At 40.2% G+C, this 21736-nt stretch overlaps 1 protein-coding gene across 4 annotated transcripts in view; it reads left to right on the top strand.

Moving 5' to 3' along the window:
- The window catches only part of LOC145351767 (gamma-aminobutyric acid receptor subunit alpha-1-like), a 46627-nt gene extending 31665 nt beyond the window's left edge, over positions 1 to 14962 (top strand). For all 4 annotated transcript variants that reach the window (XM_080201389.1, XM_080201388.1, XM_080201390.1 and 1 more), the window contains exons 8-10: positions 69 to 221; positions 2321 to 2523; positions 13227 to 14962. In XM_080201389.1, coding sequence (XP_080057515.1) covers positions 69 to 221; positions 2321 to 2523; positions 13227 to 13538 — 668 coding nt within the window. In that variant the 3' untranslated portion in view covers positions 13539 to 14962. The remainder of the gene's footprint in view (positions 1 to 68; positions 222 to 2320; positions 2524 to 13226) is intronic.
- The last annotated feature ends 6774 nt before the right edge of the window (positions 14963 to 21736 follow it).

The raw sequence follows: 21736 nt of genomic DNA, 5'->3' as shown, positions 1-21736 counted from the left end.
GTTTCTAGTTGCAGAGGGGTGATAGTTTGCACGCTATCTTGTTCTAATTCCATACTTTATATTTCCAGGTGAATACGTGGTCATGACGGCTCACTTTCATTTGAAGAGAAAAATTGGCTACTTCGTAATTCAAACATACTTACCGTGCATTATGACGGTTATTCTCTCACAAGTATCGTTCTGGTTAAACAGGGAATCTGTCCCTGCAAGAACTGTCTTTGGTAAGTTGTTTGGAAAAGTTGCTTGCAAACAACTTTGAATATTACATAGAATTCTCTGAAGTTGTGCAAGTGTCGGTCTACTCACATGGTTTGATTTTTGGTTCGATTCTCGTTTTTTTGTTAACATTCTGCTCAATCTGCTGTTCACTTTCCATTGCAATGTCAGCATCAGGCAAGCCCACACAAGCTCTGAGGCAAAGCAAACTCACTTCACACAGTTCCAAAAACCTATTGCAATCCCACCTTACACAGAGCATTGGCTTCTCATGTCAACCATTCTGGTGACTCTCTTAGTGAGCATGACACTTAAGTAAATTATTAATTAGTTAATGATTTTTTTGTGCAATGTACTCAACTAAATAAAAACTAGGCTGAGGTATGCTCAAACTTAGACCTTGCCTAAACTTTTACCAAAAATTCAGTTCAAAATTATTGGAGTAGTGTCCCTCTAATTGCTGGAGGTGATCTGAGTTTTGGTGATCTCAATTCAAGGTGTAAGCATGGAGTTACATTTTTGATAGTTATCAATTTCTAAGGAAATCAGAGATAGTTGTATAAGAATTAGGAATGTTATATTGGTAGAGTATGGGTGCTTCTCTGAGCCTGGTGTCAAGGCACATCATGAGAATAAGTTTTGGGAGTTTTACTTGCATTTAATCCTTCATTAGACTATCATTGCTTTTCCCAATGTCATCATTAAAGAGTCAGTTTCCTGGTTTTGCATGACTGGCCCATTCCACCACCAGGGAACCATCTTCAGCAGGACCAGAAGATCCTGGTGGCAGGAAGGGCAGGAAAATCCCACTCTTTTTATTTAATTATCTATTGTAACAATTTCCCAACAGTAGATATGAGCTGATTCCCTAGTTTCCTTCCTTCACATAAGGCGTGTCATGAAAAGAACAGTTCCCAAATTGAGAGAACATTGTAAGTTTATAGTTGGAGCACCCATAATATGCTAAACGAAAGAACTGTGAATTTAAATTAAAAAGAGTAAATTGCATCAGTTGAAGCATTCATTTGGCAATTGAATCAATTCCTATTTCAATTGAAAGTGGATTTACACAGATTTAGAAGAAGAAAATATCCTCAAGTATCAGGTTCGGCGCAGAAATGTAACTTGAATGCTGACAGCATGTTAAATGGTTTAGTGACCTTTCCTTACATTTTTGTGGTTATGCCATTGAAGTAATGAAATGTCTTACTTTGAATTAAAAGGAATTTTGTGTCCTTTGTTTAAAATTGGAATGAACGTAATTGGGAGACAATGTCGAAAAATGAGTGCTGCAATAATGTGCAGTATCTTAGAATGGTAAATAAAGACAGAGATATTCTTGAAATGACCATGTGACAATTTATTGATCTGAACTGAATCATCTGCACAAGCCTGATAAACAGAAATGAAGGGGAGAGGGCAAGGATGAATCGCTTGGGTCTGTTTTTGTCTGAATCCTAGCAGTTAGTTATGGAGCAGCGTGGCAAGGACTTGAGAGAATGTTCTTTTTGCCCTTTCCGTTGTGAATAGGCATGCAAGCAGCAGAATAAACAATAGATGAGATGGGTACATGCAAAAAATAAATATGATGTTGTTCATCTGGGGTTCAACACTAATTTAGCTAGATAACCTTCTACGTATCATTGCAATGACCATTTTCAAATACATGCACATAAATTTAATATCAAGATGTATTTAAAATAGTTAAGGCTATATTGCTGCAGGTATTAGTAACAAACTGACATTTCTCATGTTGATAAAACAGAGAGAAGCACATCAATTTTGTACTAAAATTATCACTGAATAAAATTTAACTCTTGTTACAATATAAAGCAGTAGCTTATAATGAAAGTTATTCAACTTATCTATATATCACAAGACATGTTACAAAAATAATGATCTTGATCAAAAATTGGCAGCAAGATTGAGCACTAAATTCAGAATGGCATGTGCCTGTAGTTATATTACAAGATCAATCCTCAATGCTATTGTATCACATTATTCATAGATCAGGTTTTTTTTTCATTGAGTGTCAAAAGAAGCAAACTTACACATATTACATTCAATTATTCCAATTACATGTTTCTTATTGTGTCTTATTCAGGGGTCACAACAGTATTGACAATGACAACTCTAAGCATCAGTGCCAGGAACTCACTCCCCAAAGTTGCATATGCAACTGCTATGGATTGGTTCATTGCCGTGTGTTATGCTTTCGTTTTTTCTGCACTTATTGAATTTGCCACAGTGAACTATTTCACAAAGAGGAGTTGGGCTTGGGATGGAAAAAGTTTAGTTCCTGAAAAGGTAAAATGTGCATTTATATCTTTGTTTAATTTTAATATGAACAATGCTATTGAGATTTCCCCCCTTGTAAAATGTGTCATGGCTAAAGACTGTGGTGGAGAAATTTGTTTATGTTTGTTTACCAGGAAAGTTTCCCAAAGTATCAGAAATGAGACTTGAATGCTGGAGCAAGTTCAATGGTTCAAAGATCTCTCCTTTTGTAATTGAAATAATGAAACTTCTTACTTTACCATGATTGAGATTAAGAGGGATTTTGTTTCAAATTAAGATTGAAATTAAGGAGATCTCCTCATGTCTGGGGAGGAATGTGGAGCGGGAGGGGGAGGACCCAGTTGTTGTGGTCCTCACTGAAACCAATTCCATTGATAGAAGCTGGAAACAATGTTCTGCTAAGAGAATTTGAAGAGTTAGGGATCAAGTTAAAATGCAGCACATCAAAGGTAATTGTCTGGATTGTTACGTGAGTCACATGCCAATTGGCGTAGGGTCAAGCAGATTAGAGAATTAAATATGTAGCTCGAAGAGTGGTATGGGAAGAAGGGGTTTCAATTTATGAGGGATTGACTTTGGTACTCGTGGAAGAGTGAACTGTTCCGTTGGGACTTGAACTGGGCAGGAACCAATGCCAATCCCCCATAACGAGGACAGGTCTTCAATCTAACGGGAAGTGTGTCTCTGTGTGTGTGTGTGTGTGTATGTGTGTGTGTGTGTGTGTGTGTGTGCGCGCACGCGCGCGGGTTGGGGGTGGAGGGAGCGGAATGGTGATGGGGGTTTGGATGAAGGGAGATCTAGAATCCAAAGAGAGCTAGCATAAGTTGAGCTACTAGAACAACATATCAAAGTGAGTAAGGACAAGGGACAGGAGGAATGGAGTTTCAGAAAAAAATGTACATTGGCAAATAAGGACATTGCCGGGAATAGAAGTTAAATATTCAAATTAAATATTCTCCATATGAATACATGAAGCATCTGCAATGAAATAGATGAACTAATGGCACAAATGGAAGTAAATGATGTTGATTTAGTCATTGTTACTGAGACATGGTTACAAGGTGATCAAGGATGAGAAATAAATATCCTAGGGTACACAATACTTCAGAATGACTGACAGAATGACAAAAGAGGAGTTGGTTTTACTAAAGGAAAGAGCCGCTTGACAAATTTATTAGTGGTTTTTGAGATGGTATTTAGCAGGGTAGATAAAGGGGAACCAGTCATTATATTGTACCTGGAATTCCAAAAGGCATTTGATAAGGCACTTGATTGGTTAGTTGAAAAAGCAGAAAGTGGATAGTATTTTTAAGTTGGCAGACAGCGAATAGTGGAGTGCACAAGGATCAGTGATGGTGCCTCAGCTGTATACAATTTATATTAATGAATTATGTGAAGCAAAAGAGAGAATTGTATTTTAAATTTGCTGATGATATCAAGCTAGGTGGGAATATAAGCTGTAGGGAGGATACGGATAGACTACAAAGTGACATAGATGAGTGAACAACAACATGGTAGGTGGACTGTAATGTAGAGATGTGTGATGTTATTCACTTTGGTCGTAAGAATAGAAATACAGAATATTCTTTACAAGGCATTCAACTCGTAAATTAGAGATTTGGGTGTGCTGGTACAATGAACACAGAAAGTTAGCATACAGATACAGCAAGCAATAAGGGAGGCAAATGGCATGTTGACCTTTATTACAAGAGGATGGAAGCACAAGAATAAAGAAGTGTTGATGCAATTGTAGATAGTTTTAATGAAATCATACCTTGAATACCGTGTATAGTTTTGGTTTACATATTTATGAAAGGATATACTTGCTTTAGAGATGGTACAGCGAATTTTCACTAAATTGGTCTGTAGGATGAGAACGTTTTATGATAAGAGGCTGAGTAAATTGGACTGATATTCTCTGAATTTTAGATAGATAATCTAATTGAGATGGACAAAATTCAGAAGGGGCATGATAGAGTGGAAGATGAGAGATTGTTTCCATTGGTAGGGGAGTCTAAAACATGGGAGCACAGTCTCACTATAAAGGGATGAATGAATGGATGACTGGCTTCCTTCTACACTGTAGCAATTTTATGGTTCTTCTCCTATGGTATAAATTGTAGTGTTCTCCTTTAGCACAAAGATGGGAAGAAACTACTCATTGAAAGGGTAGTGAATCTTTGGAATTCTTAGTCCTAGATGGTTGTAATTGCTTCATTTGTTGAATATACTTAAGGCTGGCATAGACAGATTTTGGTCTCTCAGGGATATGGGGAGTGGACAGGAAAATAGAGTTAAAGCCCAAGATCAGCCATGATAATGTTGAATGGTGGAGAAGTTTTGACAGACCACAAGGTCTATTCCTGCTCCTATTTCTCGTGTTCTTACAACATAATTTGGAAATAACATTGAAAATATGTGCTGCATCCATGGACTGAGTCATGGAATGGTAGAAACAGATTGAAATATAACAATAATATATTGATCACAGCTAGATCATCTGAGGAAACCTCACAAACAAATATGACAGGGAGAGGATAAAATCTAACTGAATCAATTGGTGTGTTTTTGTCTGATTTCTGTCAGTTGGTTATACAGCATGGCATGGACTTGAGAGAATGTTAAGATTGCTTTTTCCATTGTGATTGGGGGTGAGAACAAGAGAAGGAACCATGGGTGAGTTGGGAACTTGGTAAAGCTTGTTGCAGACTTATGTCAATTCTGCTTAAGCGGCCATGCTAACAAATTTCTCCTCTTTCAAATTTTGTTTGTGCACTTTTTCATTTATATATTATCTATACTCTGCCGTAGAAGAAATAGTGTTAGTTAAAAGAGCACGATTGCTCTTTTAAGTTTGCTGATGATATCAAGCTAGGTGGGAAGATAAGCTTAACTCGGTAGATACTATATTCTTGCCTGGCAGTTAGTAACAACATGGTTATCTCAAGGAAGCCATTGACATATGGAGTATTTTCTGAATCAAATCAAAAGTAAACAAACATGTGATCAATTTCGTACCTGTTTTGACACTATGGCTTCACACTTACATTAACTTTTAAATGGCTTAGTTCTAAGATATCCACCAAAAACTCCGAAATTTCCATAAACAAAGAAAATTGTTTGTAATGTTACAAACAGCATAGTGGGGTCATTTAGTGGGGTCATTTTCGCTTCACCAGTGGATCAGTCACTCTTTACACAACCAGTCTTATTTTCTTCTCCAAGTTTTAATTATCTCTTTATTTATTCATGGAATGTGGTGTCACTGGCAAGGTGAAAATCTATCCTACATCCCTAATTGTGATAGTTAACTTCTTGAGCCATTGTGGCCCAGGTGTTTAAGGTTCTTCACCGTGCTGTTATGGAGGGAATTCCAGGATTTTGACCAGCAGTAATAAACAATGAAGAGTGATATAAATTTGATTCAAGATGGTGTGTATCCTGGAGGAAAATGTTGAGGTGGTGGCATTTCCAAACTGCCTTGTCCATCAAGTTGGTAAAGTTTGTAGAAGTCATTCCCAGTTGTGCTTCTTTTAATCGTGCAATCAGCCTTTCAAAGATCCAGGCCCTTTGATTGGACCTTCTAATGATCTTTGGCTGGTCCCCCAAGTTGTTGATAGAATTTAGTTAGGGATCAAGACTATTTTGTTTAAAGTAGACAGGGTTGGGATTCAAGACATTTACTCAGTAAATGATGACACAAGATTCCATGGGTTTTGAATAAGCAAAAATGTACAAGGTCAGAAAGATAAAACAATTTTCAATATCTGTCTTATTCTCTAACATTCAAGGTCAATATGAGATAAGAACATAAGAACATCAGAAATAGGAGCAGGAGTAGGCCATCTAGCCCTTCGAGCCTGCCCCGCCATTCAATAAGATCATGGCTGATCTGTCATGGCTCAGTTCCACTTTCCCGCCCTCTCCCCATAACCCTTAATCCCCTCTCTTATCAAGAACCCATCAACCCGCTTCTTAAAAATATTTAGCGAGGCAGCCTCCACCACTTCAATGGGCAGAGAATTCCAGAGATTCACCACCCTTTGAGTGAAGAAGTTCCTCCTCAACTCCGTTCTAAACCGCCTCCCCTTTATCTTGAGGCTGTGCCCCCTAGTCCTACTGTCTTTTTTGATCGGGATACATGTGAATTAATGGGCAAACTGTGGTCAAACACATCACACCACAAAATAAATGGCAGATGTGACAAGGCAGAGTTCATGGATTTCTCAACAGCTTATCCAGATGTTAGTAACACTGTTAATTAATCTCACGAAAACACCAGTATTTATCTTCAACAATCTAAGGAATTCTCTGCAAAGGTCACTCCAACTCAGATGGCATCAATGACACCCACCTTGTAGGTTTGCAATCTTGTCTTCCAAGATTCCAGTACCCTGGATTCTCAAATCTGCACCCAAGCACCAACTCACTAGCACAGCTTCAGCTCTTTAGACAGATCAAGCAGAATACCACAGCTCCAAAGGGTGTACTTTTTCCCCTTTGGCCCTCAGTGTGGAGGCACTAATCTTCAGCTGCCTTCTTCACTTAAAATCTGCTGCCCATTGTCCTTTGCCTTTTTGGAGCTGCAAGTGATAGCTGGGGGAGGGGGCGGCGGTGGTGCGGTGTGGGGGGGCGGTGTGGGATGGAGAAGGGGGGGAAGGAGAGGGGGGTGCTGGGTCAAGGCCAGCTGCGGCAGTAGAGCCCTCTGATAGATCTCCCTCAGACCTGTCAGGCCTCTGTTGGTTGCCATTGCGCATATGAAGCCACAGAGGTCTGCACATGCGCATTGGTGCCCTGTGCTGCTACAGCAGGCTTGTTGGCAATTTAATCCCCATCCCCTTTCCTTACAGGCAAGGAAGAGCTTAGCCCAATTTTTCCTGCACTGAGTGGATAAAATACGGGATTTGAACTTGCCTAAAAATACGTCAGAAACTCTTCTGTTTTCCTGCCTTTCCTGGACTTAGAATTTTTTTGGTAAGACTGGCCTCTATGTATGAAACAGATCTTGTCTGATCAATCACATTAGCAGGAACCCAGTTAGCTGCAGTATCATAATTATAAGCTAGAATCTCTTATTCCCAACAGAAACCTCTTGGCTTCGACATTTGTGCTCTTTTCTCGACTTGGTAATGCCGTTCACCTTCCACAGCTTGTCATGTTTCTGTTGGTTTCAGCAGTTCAAAACAAGTGCACAGTTGCCGGCTCATTAGTAGGGAAGCAAGAGATACTTTGTAGTGTACATACTGTGTAGTATATTTTGGTATGTCAACAGAAATGTGTCCAGATGCTCTTGAATGTAGGAACATCCTTGTGATGGTGTTTAAAGCAAGTTTCATGGTTTGAACAAATCTCTCCACAAATCTGTTGGTGAATGGGCAGGATGGTACTAAGGTGATGTGAAGAATCCTGTTGCATCTTGGAAAATTCTCAAACTCCCACCAGGCAAGTTGAAGACCATTGTCACAAGTTGTTTTGGTAACCTGCATTGACTGAACATTTCTCTTAACCTTTGAATTGTACTAAGGACATCACTGAAATTTCTGGCCATTTGGAATGAGCATCCACACCACCATTCCTTCAAATGGATCAGAGAAATCGACCTGGATGACAAAGGTTAACTGATTAATCCCATGGATGGAAAGGTGCCAACTGCAGCATATTTCTCACACTCTGATCTGAAGACCAAGGTCTTGCCTAATTGGCTCCAATGTCTTGATCTAGGCCAGGCCACCTAAAGCAGTTTCTGGAATTCTGTGTCATGTGAACTGTTTCACAGTGTCCTGAATGCATTTGGTCCAACAGTGGCCGGGGGGGGCAATTTTCAGCCCCTGTTAGTGATCAGTGAGAGTGGCAACACTGGCGCACAATGCAATGAGAATTGGAATATGTGATTCTCACTGCTGAGGTTGTGTTTCTCGATTTTCCAGGCTCCTTGCCAGTAACATAATGGGAATCCCACCATGAAAAATTGGGTATCTTGTTTAAATATCAACATATTAATAGCAAACCCTCTTGCCAGGACTTGCCCCTACCCCCCACCCCACTGGATATTCATTGGGTGCTGGCATGATGTCACACTGGCACAACTTACAACAGCTATATAAAAACAGGAACTTGGCGACCTCCCCTCCAGAGGGGTTATCAGGTGAGTGCTCAGACCGTCATCACCCTCCAGTGTGTCAATTTCAGAAGGGGCATTGGAGAGGATGCAGGGGACCCACATAAGTGTAACTTGGGAGCTGGGGAGGGGCAATGTTAAGTGTTGGCATCTCTGGAGGGATGGTGGCTGGGGTTGCTTGGAGGCATTAGCAGCTCTTCATGTCTGTGAGCCTAAGGGGTCTGGCAGTTGGTGGGCAGACAACGCTTCCTGTGTCCTCCTCGTTGGACTTGTGACAATATCACTGCTGAAGGATCGCTCTGCTAAAATGGCAGATGGAAAGTAGGTAGGAGCAGGTGAATCCACAAGGTCAGCACAGGGGCAAGTTCAAGGTCAGTGGTTATGGAGGCCTGGCTCTCCAGGGATTGCGTATGGGTGAAGGCCCATTCCTCAGCCCTTGAGTGCTGGGGAAATGAGGGTGCCGTGTAAGGATGAAGTTAACTGCAATTTGCTGTCTTCATATGCACCAGGTGTGCTTCTCCTGCCACAAGGGGATGCCAGATTCCTAATTATCTCCCTGACATTTCCTTGATGAGTCAATTGTGCCTGTTTAGTCAGCATTGCAATGCATGTATATTCACTGATTGGCACCCAATAGTTAACTTTTTTAGTTTAATTGTTTAACTTAAAAGAGTTGGAAGTCTACCCCCACAAGCATTGAACTCCAAGTTAATCCTCATGTTTCCATAACAGAGAGGTAACACAAGTATGGCCCTCAATGCAAAGCATTATAGTGAAGGCACTCATCAGTCACCCTGCTTAGGAGATGACGCATGGCAGTGTGTCCTACATCATAGTGATGTGTTGCGCTCTGCCCAATTTGGCACTGCAGTGAGGTGAGCGGCTGTGAGGTTAGAATACAGCTCCATTGAATACACTGAACTGCCTTCGTTCCTCACCCTTGGCAGAGTTATGTGGCCCACTGGGACTCTCAAGGGTTAAAGCGCTTCATTCAGGAGGAGTTGAGAAGGGCAACTGTAGTGAAGTGGCTATGGTGTGACAGGGGAGGAGTAAGACTCATTGAAAAGGCGCTGACATGTGGGGCTGTGCACGGGTGGATGTCGCAGATGCTGCTAGGACTGTGAATCAGGGCATTGTCAGGACTCTTCAATGCTCAATTTGATGTTCCTTCCTTTCAGTTTTTGATTGCGGAGAATCTTGAAGCCAGTCAATCTGGCAATATTTTTGATTGCTATTGAACAGCAACATTGACATGCCACTGCACTCGGTCAGGACCAGTGCCCTGCAGAGGAGGAGGAGGCAAGGCCCACTGATCTTCTGGGAGCAAGGCCACAGTTGGCAGAGCCTTGGAGGAGGCACTACCAGCCATGGGTATAACTTCCCAACTCTGGATGTCAGAAGTCCAGTACCTGACAAGGCTGCATCTGGCATGGGAGCCAGCAGACCACCTGTGCCAGGTGATGCAAGAGTTGGTAACACATGGATTTGGAGCCACCCATTGTCTATGGTCCTGACTGTTATAGGCACTCTGAACCTTTACAGCAGGGGTGTTACCTGCACAGCATCTCTCAGGCTGCCACACACAAGTGCATAAGAGAGGTCACAGATGTGCTATTTGTGAGAAACTATCTGTACATCAACTTTGACTGGCACCAGATGAGCCAAGACACCAGGGCCATGGGTTTCAGCTAAGCTGTCACTGACTGAATCCATGTGGCTCCGCATTTCCCCTGTTGACATCGGGCATAGTTTATAAACCACAAGGGATTCCACTCTCTCATTGTTCAGATCATTTGTGACCGTGAGTTAACATTATGCAATGCCGATTCTTCTCCTTTGTTACACCCAACTGCAGAATTACTTTTCTCTGGTTTGCTTCTTAGTCAGTAAGAAGTCTCACGACACGAGGTTAAAGTCCAACAGGTTTATTTGGTAGCAAAAGCCACTAGCTTTTGGAGCGCTCGCTGCTCCTTCGTCAGCTGAGTGGGATTTCAGGTCACAAACAGGGCATGTAAAGACACAAACTCAATTTACAAAATAATGGTTGAAATGCGAGTCTTTACCGCTAATCAAGTCTTAAAGGTACAGGCAATGTGAGTGGAGGGAGAATTAAGCACAGGTTAAAAAGATGTGTATTGTCTCCAGCTAGGGCAGTTAGTGAGATTTTGCAAGCCCAGGCAAGTCGCGGGGGATACAGATAGTGTGACAATGTTGTGAGACTTCTTACTGTGTTTACCTCAGTCCAATGCTAGCATCTCCACATCAGTGCTTTTTAGATTCAGTGCTTCTTCTTTTGTTTTTACATATACACACACTCAATGGGTAGAGTTTTCCCATCTCGCCTGCCACAGGAATCATAGCAGGCAGGACACAGACCATGCAAAGGTCCGTTGACCTCAGGTGGGATTTTCTGGTCTTGAGGCGAGCTGGAAAATTTCACCCAATGTGTCCCATCTTGCCACATTGACAGCATTCAAAATCTCTGCACAAACATCCAGATGAATGGTGACCAGGCTTTCCACAATGGTGACATTCCCGGCTATCTTGTGTCGCGTTAGGTACTCAATTTGATTCATTCTTCTGGAGTTAGCTCAATCTCATGGCTTCTGCAAAGGAATTCACATTGTTCAGTGAGCTTTTTAAGTTCTGCAACACACTAGGCAATTATTTCACCCTCTTTATGGTTTCTTTTGGGAAAAATTAAGTTTTTGTGCTGTGGCCAATTAGCTTGGAGAAAATGCATTTCCAGGATTTTTATTTTGTCTTTATATGATTTTGTGCCAGGTTTGCCAGACTGCACCAAACTTCTTAATAAGTCAAAGTTGGGGGGGGGGTGTCTTTTCCCATCTTGCCAGCCAAGGGAATCGTAGCGGGCTGAGGCAGGGGAGGGTGACGGACCATGCAAGGGTCTGTTGGCCTCAGACGCGCTTTTCCATTTTTGGTGTGAGCACGGCTGGAAAATCCCAATTTTTAGCTTCCATCACACTTAAGAAAGTTGCCCTCTTTCCATCATTTTTCATTCCATTTGCAAGGACGGAAAACTTAAAATGTTCAATGTACAAGCTCCACCGTTCAACAGTCTCATCGAAATGTCCCGTAGGTTCGGTAAGTGTGACCACTTTCAGCCTTTTATTTCCTCTTTTTTGCTCAGTTGCTGTGTTGCTGTTTTAAATGTTTTGCTCCTTTAAGACTGTTACCCTTTTCTCTCCAGCTGTCTCTGCAGTGGCTGGTCGAGTCTCTGGGCAGAATTTTCCGATTCCCTAATGGCATGTTTTCCGGCGGCAGAGGTAGTTCACCATTGGCCACCGGCGGGATCTTCTTCTGGTCCCGCCAATGTCCATAATGTTTAGCATGGCTCTCTCATCATTCTTAGTGATGCCAAGTCATGTTGGAGGCTGCCACGACCTTGCCTTTTAGAGCAAGCAGCTCGTCATTTGGTCGGGAGCTATTTTGTTTTGTTCTTTTTTTAACGGAATGTGGGCGTCATTGGCAAGGCCAGCATTTTTTGCCCTCCTTAATTGCGTTTGAGAAGGTGGTAGTGAGCTGCCTTCTTGAACTGTGCCAGCCCCTGATGTGTGAGAACACTCACTGTGCCGTTAGGGAGGGAGTTCCAGGACGTTGACCCAGCGACAGTGATTGAACAGCAATATATTTCCAAGTCGGGATGGTGAGTGACTTAAAAGGGAACCTTCAAGTGGTGGTGTTCCCAAGTATCTGCTGGTCATGGGAATGATCAGGGGTTTGGAAGGTGCTGCCTAAAGAACTTTGGTGAGTTCCTGCAGTGCGTTTTGTAGATGATTTCGTACATGGTTTAAAGCAGCCATGGAGGACAAGGTCAGGAGCAGTGCCAAAAATAGTGCTAGTTGACCCAACAGAAAACTTATTTGGACCTGGCAGTTAGCTGGACAGCTATGCACCAACTTGCATCAGAATATTCAAGCTTGCCCAAAAAAGAGCACAAAAAATTATAGCGCCAAATGTACAAGCTCCTTAAATAGCTCCTTATTGAGCTTACAGGACCATTAATTGACAGTAACCACATTTCCTACTCCCTCTCCCATACTGGCCCTGTTAAAATTCACAAGTGTTCTGGAGGCACCAGGTGCTGAGACTGGGACCACAATTCCAAATTTCCACACACCATGTTGTGACCCCCTCCATCGCTGTGTGATCTTACCTCAAATGACTGGACTTGTCCAGTGGCTAAAGATTCTTTTAATCATATGGTGAATCTGTAAAAGATGAATTCCAAGAATTTTTTTTCCTCTGCTGACATCAAAATGGTTTTGACTCATATTTTCTGTATCTAAAATGGCTTTGTTTCTTGTGCACATCAATCAAACTACTAATATCTGAGTTACTTATTTGAGATTTACTTAGAAGACCGATGTTCATCACATTTCCCTGTCCACAAAACAGTGACAAATGACAAGTGGGAGAAATATCGGAGGAACTGTGCAGTATATAGGGGAAAAGAAAAACTGAGCTTTGCTTAAAACAATGTCCTTTTTAAGTGTAGTTCCTTTGTTAATGATGACAATGTCAAGACTTCAAAAGTATTTTCTAGGAAAATGTTTTGACTTTTGTTTCGCAGAGAAAGGAAAAGGAACGAGAGGCTCTACTGAAGAAAAACAACACCTACACAGCAACATCAGCGAACTTTGCACCAAACATTGCAAAGGATGCAGGCCTGGCAACCATTGCAAAAAGTGCTGGTGCAGAATCCAAAGAACCCAAGCCAGAACAAAAGCCCCCAGAACCCAAGAAGACATTCAACAGTGTCAGTAAAATTGACAGACTGGCCAGAATAGCATTTCCATTAATGTTTGGGATTTTCAACTTGGTTTATTGGGCTACCTATTTGAATAGAGAGACAGTTATTAAAGGCGATGATGAGCATAATTAGGAAACATAAAAGGAAGAGTTCCTTAGATTTCAAACTAATTTTATTTATTGGGAAATTTCATGAAATTTCTAACAGATTATATAGCTTCCCATTCAATTTGTTGCACACGTTATTTTTCTTTTGCTCTTTCTGAAACAAACTCCTTATTTTTCTGATACCATCAGAAAGAAAACTATCTTGTATAAAGCATTATTACCTTGTCGGTAACACCAGTCTAGTTCTGTGTCCCAGCTGATATTACAGAGTTATTACTGATTCGCTATTCTCATTGCATTAGGGACTTTCTTCTAACAGCATGTCCATCAACAGAAGACATTTGATTTTAAACTAGTCTCACGGCAGGGTTCATGTGAAAGGCAAAGTAGTCGTAAAGATTTCTGGCTGTTGACCAGAGGTAATGAGAAGCTTTTGTTCCCAGAGTTGGGTAAGGTCCATGGTTGGCATTGGCTGCAGACATGGTGGATTATCTTGTTTACTTTCAGTCTCTTTCGAAGGTATATTTAGAAGAAAGAAGAAAGAGATTTCAAATGTTGAACTTTTATAACAGAAAGTTTATGTATGTTTCAGCTATAGTTTCTTTAAAATTATGTGGACAATCTATCCATAACAATAAATGAGCAACACAGTTAGTTATTATGCACCAAACATTAACATGTTTACTCTAGGATGGCAATAGCTATTAAAATAGCCAGTGGGGTTTGTGACTCAAACAGTAGTTACTGAATTATAAGACTTTAATGTAAGAAGTATAGTGTTGACTAATGTGTAATTATATCTTGCCTGGATAAGGGAATTGCACTTTTAAGATTAATTTATTGAACACTCCTCATTCTCCCGCCCAAAAACTAGAAAATCAGCTAAGTATTTTCTACCATTAAATAACAAAGAACATTTATGTTTGCATTATTTAAAAGCAAATTTGAAAATCCTAAATACCTAATTATCTTTATGTTGTTAAGTGATGTCTGGACATGATATTAAACAGTTCTGCAAAAACCTGTCACTTCAGAGCGACCAATGAAGTTAGATCTTTCCAATTTTTGGAGCTAAGTGAAGTTGCTAATGAAAGCCACTGAATTCTGATTTGATCAAAAGGCCTGTACTGGAAAAGGTTGGAGAGCCATGCAAGCATTCTTTTGAAAAACTCAAGAGTTCACATTATAAACTTATTTTGTTGACTATACAGCTTATTAAATGTGATAACGTTATTTTGATGTCTTGATTTTTTTTGCCCTTGTTTGCAACTACCAGACAGGTTTAACAGTAACAGCACAGTGGTCTTCCTGCCCAAGCTATACAATGCTTGCTTGCACAAAAAAAAACTCCTTAATGGTGTTTGAATGGACTGATTTTCATGATTTTGAATTGTCAATGCACTTGTAATTATTGAATAAAAACAGAAAGTGCCGGAAATACCCAGCACATCTGGCAGCATCTATGGAGTAAGAAACAGAGTTAAAATTTCAAGTCAGACTTGACTCTTCCTCAGAACTGGGCCATTTCTAAAGAAGAGCCATGTTTGACTTGAAATGTTAGTTCTGTTTCTCACTCCGGAGGTGCAGCCAGACCTGCTGCGTAATTCCAGAGCCTTCTATTTTTATTTCAGACTTCTAGCGTCTGCTGTATTTTGCTTTTATGCTTGTGGTTGTTGTTCCTTTCTTGGATGGGAATCACTCAGTTTTGCCAATTGGGATCATTCCTGTTGCCAAACAAACCGAATAACACGCAGAAATATGTGCAATTCTCCAATGACTGTTCGACGATGCTTAGCAACAGAGATCCTCATCAGAGCACCCAGGAAAGCGACTAAATGTCAAAACAAAAATTCCCAAAAACAGGCAACAAAAGGAACTTTTCTAACAGTGAAGATTTTTCAAATCCCTTTCATTGCCATTGGCAACATTGTATCCCTCACCCTCAGCTAAGTGTAAATCCTTCCCATCCTCAATACACCAATGATTTAAACCATTTGGTGAAGCTTTTTGTAGAAACAGTTGGAGATTAAATAAAAGACCAATTCATGTACAAGGGGAAATGCAGGGATATAGGCTGAGCCAGGAGGGAGATGAAAATATTCTGAGCAGGCTACAAGGATATTCGAGATGAGCTATGTTCTCCTTTTTCATTCATACCTCTTTACATTTTTGGTTCTTATCATGTTCATATTCCCTGAACACCTCCCCTGCCACCCCGCCCCACCCCCTCCCTCCTCATCTGCACTGCTTGTCAATATCAATAACAAGATACCACAACATATGTCCATTCTCTGACAGTGACAATGATGAGACACTTTGAGAATGATATATGTTGCTGTGAGTCTTCTAACGCTCACATCAGAAGTTATCACTTGGAAGCATGTGGCTAAACGTATTGTGCAGTGACGTGCAGAGGGCTCCCACTCGAGTTCTGCGTATCCTGCTGGGGAATTGGTCACATGGTGGTGTTACATTGCAACTTTCATTCAATTTGTGAATGAACACAAACCAGAGTATGGTCATTATTCCAGAGACCATCAGACCCAAGAAACGGCAGATTCAGATATCTTCTAATTTGCCAAATCCATCCACATTGGATCAATAGAAAGAACTCAAGTTAAAACTTGAGATACTCATAACATAAGCTAAAATATAAATAGTTTGAAAATTGCTGCTTAAAATAACAAAATATACCTGGCCTGAAAACCTTATGAGGTGATGTTATTCTTTATCAAATAAAAGTGTGACTGAGACTTCTGTTTTCTACAAATTATAACCTTCCTCTCTTGTGCATGTGCCAAGAGGAAACTGCAATGCACGTGAAATACCACAAATGTATTTAAGGTAGTATTTGATCAGTGGAGAGGGAAGCTCATTTCTCAATGAAATCACTGTAGAACACTGTCATAGATCAGATAATAAGTTAATGTTATATATTAGTAAGCTGCACATCATCACAATTTTCTCCTTTGAACTGCTGTTGAAATTGTGGAAACATCTTTTTTTAAAAAACTTCAGGAAGATTTCTTTTGCTTTATTTTCCTTGAAACATCTTTCTGCTCGCCAATCCACTTACCTTTGCGTAAACAAAAAGGTATCATAAACAAAATCCTTTTCAAACTTTGAATGTGCTTATTAGATATGGCTTTAAAAACATTGACACTACGTCCCTATGCACCGAACTGAGCAGAAAGGACCTTTGGGTCCAGCACAGGGGGGGAAGAAATGTTTGAATTTGTCTCCATGACTTAACCCTCTGTTTTCAGATCCAAACTGCAGAATGTAAATAATTCCCAATGAATGTTTGATTTTCGACAGCGCATTCAACCAAAAATGAATGTGGTGTTGTGCAGTTCCAGATTCTCTTCTTCAAAAACACCAAACAATGAAAATTATTGAAAAATAAATGGCGTAAATAATAATTAACATGTACTGTACACACGGACATACATTGCAATGACATTTTTTTAATCAAACTGTGAAATAACTGATTTCTTCCATTTAACTTAAGGAAGACAAGGAAATAACATTGAAATACCCTATGTTTCTAAATGAGCCAAAGAAACTTTTTACACTTATTGGTATTCCTGAGCTTTGGCATTAAGCATCGGGACACCCTGGGAAATGGAATTTTGTGCAGATGTCACTTTGATGTAACTCCAGTGCCACCGTTAATGGGGCAAAATCTGAAGCAACATCATGAAACAATCTGCTTAAAATGACAGTTTACAGGCAGTATCTGAACAGCTAATACTAAAGCTTAGAACAGCAGCATTATCTGACGTAAAGGCACCAACAGGTGTAAAGGCATTTCTTTTTATGATAATTAATAATTTTGGTGCAATTTGGTAATATATATGTCCCTTTTAATTAAATCCAGTTTGTAAATATATTAACCAAATATTTATTTACAAACCATATACCTACGTAGTTGAAAAAAAAGCAGTGTTGAAGGAGGACTTAGAAGTATAACAGTGTTATCTTAACAAAGTCAAGCTGACAAAATCCCACATCTTCATAACTGCCTTGTATTTTAGCAATATTGCTGTGAGAAAAATATACTTCAAATGTAAGGGCTTCTAGTATCTGTGGAAATATAACTTTAAATAACCTGTGTAGATAAAACCTGTATAGAATTTTACTTTATTTTCGGGGAGGGGCTCCTTCATCTTCCTTGTAAACGCTTCGGATGTGTTTTGCCGTCTATTTCACTATTTGTTTTTCTTTTGTAGAAAGTCTCATCTGAAAAGAATGCTGTCGTTTTCATCCAATGCTTATCTAAATGTTAATCCCTTACGTCCTCATGTGTCCTTTGCACATTGTTGTGAATAAACTAATGAAATTTAGTCTGCTTTTTTTGCTATGCAATAACTGCTTTGTATCACTTCTTTTTTGGTTCTCAACTTGTAGATGTAAATGTGAATTGATAAATAATGTATAGAGTAAAATACACTTTACCAAATTGAAGTATCCTAATTGAGCTTTTATAAAGAGCTTTGCTGAGTCAGTTACCAGGGGGTTTTGTCAAATTACAAAAAAAAGTCCCAAACTTTTAAATTTAATTTGAAACAGTTTGGTGGGAGAAGGGCTGGGGAGTTAAAAGATTTTAGAACGGACCATCGTAATTCTATCTAATGTAATGAACACTGGATGGGTTGAGAGCTTTAAATTGCAACTTGTGTAACTCATTGCTGAGCACTTTCCAGTATTTCACGACTTAAGTTTGGATGATAGGTGAGAGGCAGAGAAAACCTGGTGAATTCAGATTTATTTTGGAAACTTGGACTTTTTAAAACAAAAACAATTGGACAGAACCCCCCATTTGCTGAAATCATTTTGTCTTCCTTGTTGATTACAATTATTATTATTGGAAGGCTGCTAATTACTGTTGGATTATTGGCAATTACTAGGCTAAAGCGTCAAATGACGTTTGCACCTTTTGTCTGATGATGAGAGATATAATGTACCCAGATGCAATAAATCCCATTAAAGCTGTGGTATTCCTCTTTGACCTGCTCAGGCTACACTTTAAAATTACTATGACCTGTTTTTGTTTCTAAATAAATCTTTTTCTCTTACTATATAAATTCACTTTGAAATTTGCTGCCTCTGAACATTTTGCTCTCGCTACTACTGTAATTATTTGTCTATGATTTGTACCAACTGTAATGTTTTGCCAGGGTTTCTAGGTTTTGAAAGGAGGCAGGACATCTAAACACAATAGGAAAGGACAGGAAAAGACCAATAAATCCATCACCACCTGTCCCGTGCACACTTCAAGGATATACCACTGATTGCATGATGATTTATTACATTTTTTATAATTGCCTTGTTTGGTCAGAAGGAGAATACTGCAACTTTTAATTTCTGAAAAGATTGTATTAGGGTCTGATGAGAAAGATGAGATATTTTATTGGATTATAGAATTTATCACAAGTTCTTGAATATATTTCAGTCTCTTATAGTTGCTACTGAACTAGTTGATGATAATAAACTTAAATTATTGGTCAACTTATGTGTCGTTGCATTTACTGCATCTCTCTTGACTTACTCTAAGTGAACTTTGCTATAATATATATTGGCTATTGAATTTAATAAGACATTTTGCCTAAAATAAATGCATTGTAACAATATAAAAATTGTTTTTCCTGCAATACAAGTACCATTGCCCATAAACTATATGGAGTGTACTGGCTATCATTGTTTGCAGATATCCATTGCTAATATAAAAACAGACCAAATCTTCTGAACCTCACCCAACTAATATCGGACTGCAATGTGTGCTGGACAACATTTGAATTTATAGGCATGAGTCTAATATTAGAACTAGTCACATGTTCAAGTGTTTGACTGGTAAAGCACATTACAATTAGACACCACTAAAAATACAGATATCCCAATTGTATATTGTGTTAATATGAAAATAGAAGTCAATGCAATATTACACTTCCACATATTATTCCATAAAAAGTGTAAGCTGTCAGCTTTTTAAAGTAAAGTTTATTTATTGTTCACAAGTAGGCTTACATTAACACTGCAATAAAGTTACTGTTAAAATCTCCTAATAGCCACACTTTGGCACCTGTTTGGGTACACTAAGGGAGAATTTAGATGGGCAATGTGCCTAACCTGCATGTCTTTTGGACTGTGGGAGGAAACTGGAGACCCGGAGGAAACCAACGCAGACACAGGGAGAAAGTGCAGACTTTGCAGACAGTGACCTGAGCCAGGAAGTGAACCCAGGCCCCTGGCACTGTGAGGCAGCAGTGCTAACCACTATGCCAGTATGCTACCCAGACTTTAACTTCCTATAGATCAATGATGAGGGCGTATTTGGAATTAGGAATCTAAATTTAGATATAACTTTATCCTAAAAAGGGTACAGAGCACCGAGGATAATTCCAAGACAAAGGGCAGGGCTTTTTGGCCACCTGGGGTACATTTTGTGGCAGCAGAGGTGGCCCATTAATCACTGGCAGCAGAATCTTCCAGTCCTGCTGTTGACAATAGCATTTCTCATTGTCCAGACCCTTCACTGCCAGGGAACCCGCAGCTAGGCGGTCTGCATTGTCAAGACTGGAAAACCAGAAAATCCCACCCTCTCGGTGGGGTTTTCCAGCCTTGCTTGTCTAAAGCCAGAAAATGCCGCTTGAGGTCAACAGACCTTTGCATAGCCCATGTCCCGCCTGCTACAATTGCCATGGTGGGCGGGATGGGAACATTCCACCCTCTATGATTTTAATTTGAAGGAAAAATCTGAAACACTGATCTTAGCTTCACCGGATAATATGAGATTATAGACAGCCATGACACAGGCATGACTGAGGTTAAGATGATATAATCTGTTAGCAATGGTAAAATAATCAATATACAAGGATTAATGTATTTTTCTCAGGGAGATGACATAGTGGAAATCTCACCATGACTAGTAATCCAGAGATCCAGGCTATTGATCTGGGGACACAGATTTAAATCTTATTACAGCAGCTGGTGGAATTTAAATTCACTTACTAAATCTGGAATTAAAAAAAGACTACTCTTGGTAATAGTGACCATAAAACCATTGTGATTCACTGATGTCCTTTAGGGGAGTAAATCTGCCATCCTTGCTTGGTCTGGCCAATATGTGACTCCAGGCCCACTGCAATGTGTTCTATTTTTATTCATTCATGGGACATGGGCGTCGCTGGCTGGTCAGCATTTATTGCCCATCCCTAGTTGCTCTTGAAAAGGTGGTGTGGTGAGCTTCCTTCTTGAATCGCTGCAGTCCACGTTCTGTGGGTTGACCCACAATGCCACTAGGGAGGGTATTCCAGGATTTTGACCCAGCAACTGCAACGGAACGGCGATATATTTCCAAGTCAGGTTGGTGAGTGGTTGGAGGGGAACTTGCAGGTGGTGGTGTTCCCATTTATCTGCTGCCCTTGTCCTTCTAAATGGAAGTGGTCATGTGTTTAGAAGGTGCTGTCTAAGGATCTTTGGTGAATTAATGCAGTGCATCTTGTAGATAGTACACACTGCTGCTACTGAGTGTTGGTATTAGAGGGTTGAATGTTTGTAGATGTGGTGCCAATATAGTGGGCTGTTTTGTTGTGAATGATGTCAAGCTTCTTGAGTGTTGTTGGAGCTGCACCACGCAGGCAAGTGGGGAGTATTCCATCACACCCCTGACTTGTGCCTTGTAGATGGTGAATAGACTTTAGGGAGTCAGGAGGTGAGTGACTCGCTGCAGTATTCCTAGCCTCTGACCTGCTGTTGTAGCCACAGTGTTTATGTGGTGAATCCAGTTGAGTTTCTAGTCAATGGTAACCCCAAAGATGTTGACAGTGGGGGATTCAGTAACGTTTACACCATTGAGTGTCAAGGGGCAGTGGTTAGAATGTCTCTTAATGGTAATGCTCAGTGCCTGGCATTTATGTGGCATGAATGTTACTTGCTACTTGTCAGCCCAAGCCTGGATATTGTCCAGATCTTATTGCATTTGAACATGGACTGCTTCAGTATCTGAGGAGTCCTGAATGGTGCTGAATATTGCACAATCATCAGCAAACATCCCCACTTCTGATCTTATGACAGAGGGAAGGTCATTGATGAAGCAGATGAAGATTGTTGGGCCCAGGACACGACCATGAGGCACACTAGTTAATTGTTAAATGCCCTCTAAAATGGCCTAGTAAACCATTCAGTTGTATTAACTTGCTAGCAAGTCTACAAAACAGGAAT

Source organism: Carcharhinus amblyrhynchos, chromosome 13 (assembly GCF_965287045.1).
Source record: "Carcharhinus amblyrhynchos chromosome 13, sCarAmb.v2.hapA, whole genome shotgun sequence".
Classification (NCBI taxonomy): domain Eukaryota; kingdom Metazoa; phylum Chordata; class Chondrichthyes; order Carcharhiniformes; family Carcharhinidae; genus Carcharhinus; species Carcharhinus amblyrhynchos.
The sequence above is the reverse complement of the archived record's forward strand: the minus strand, read 5'-3'. Positions and strand labels throughout refer to the sequence as shown.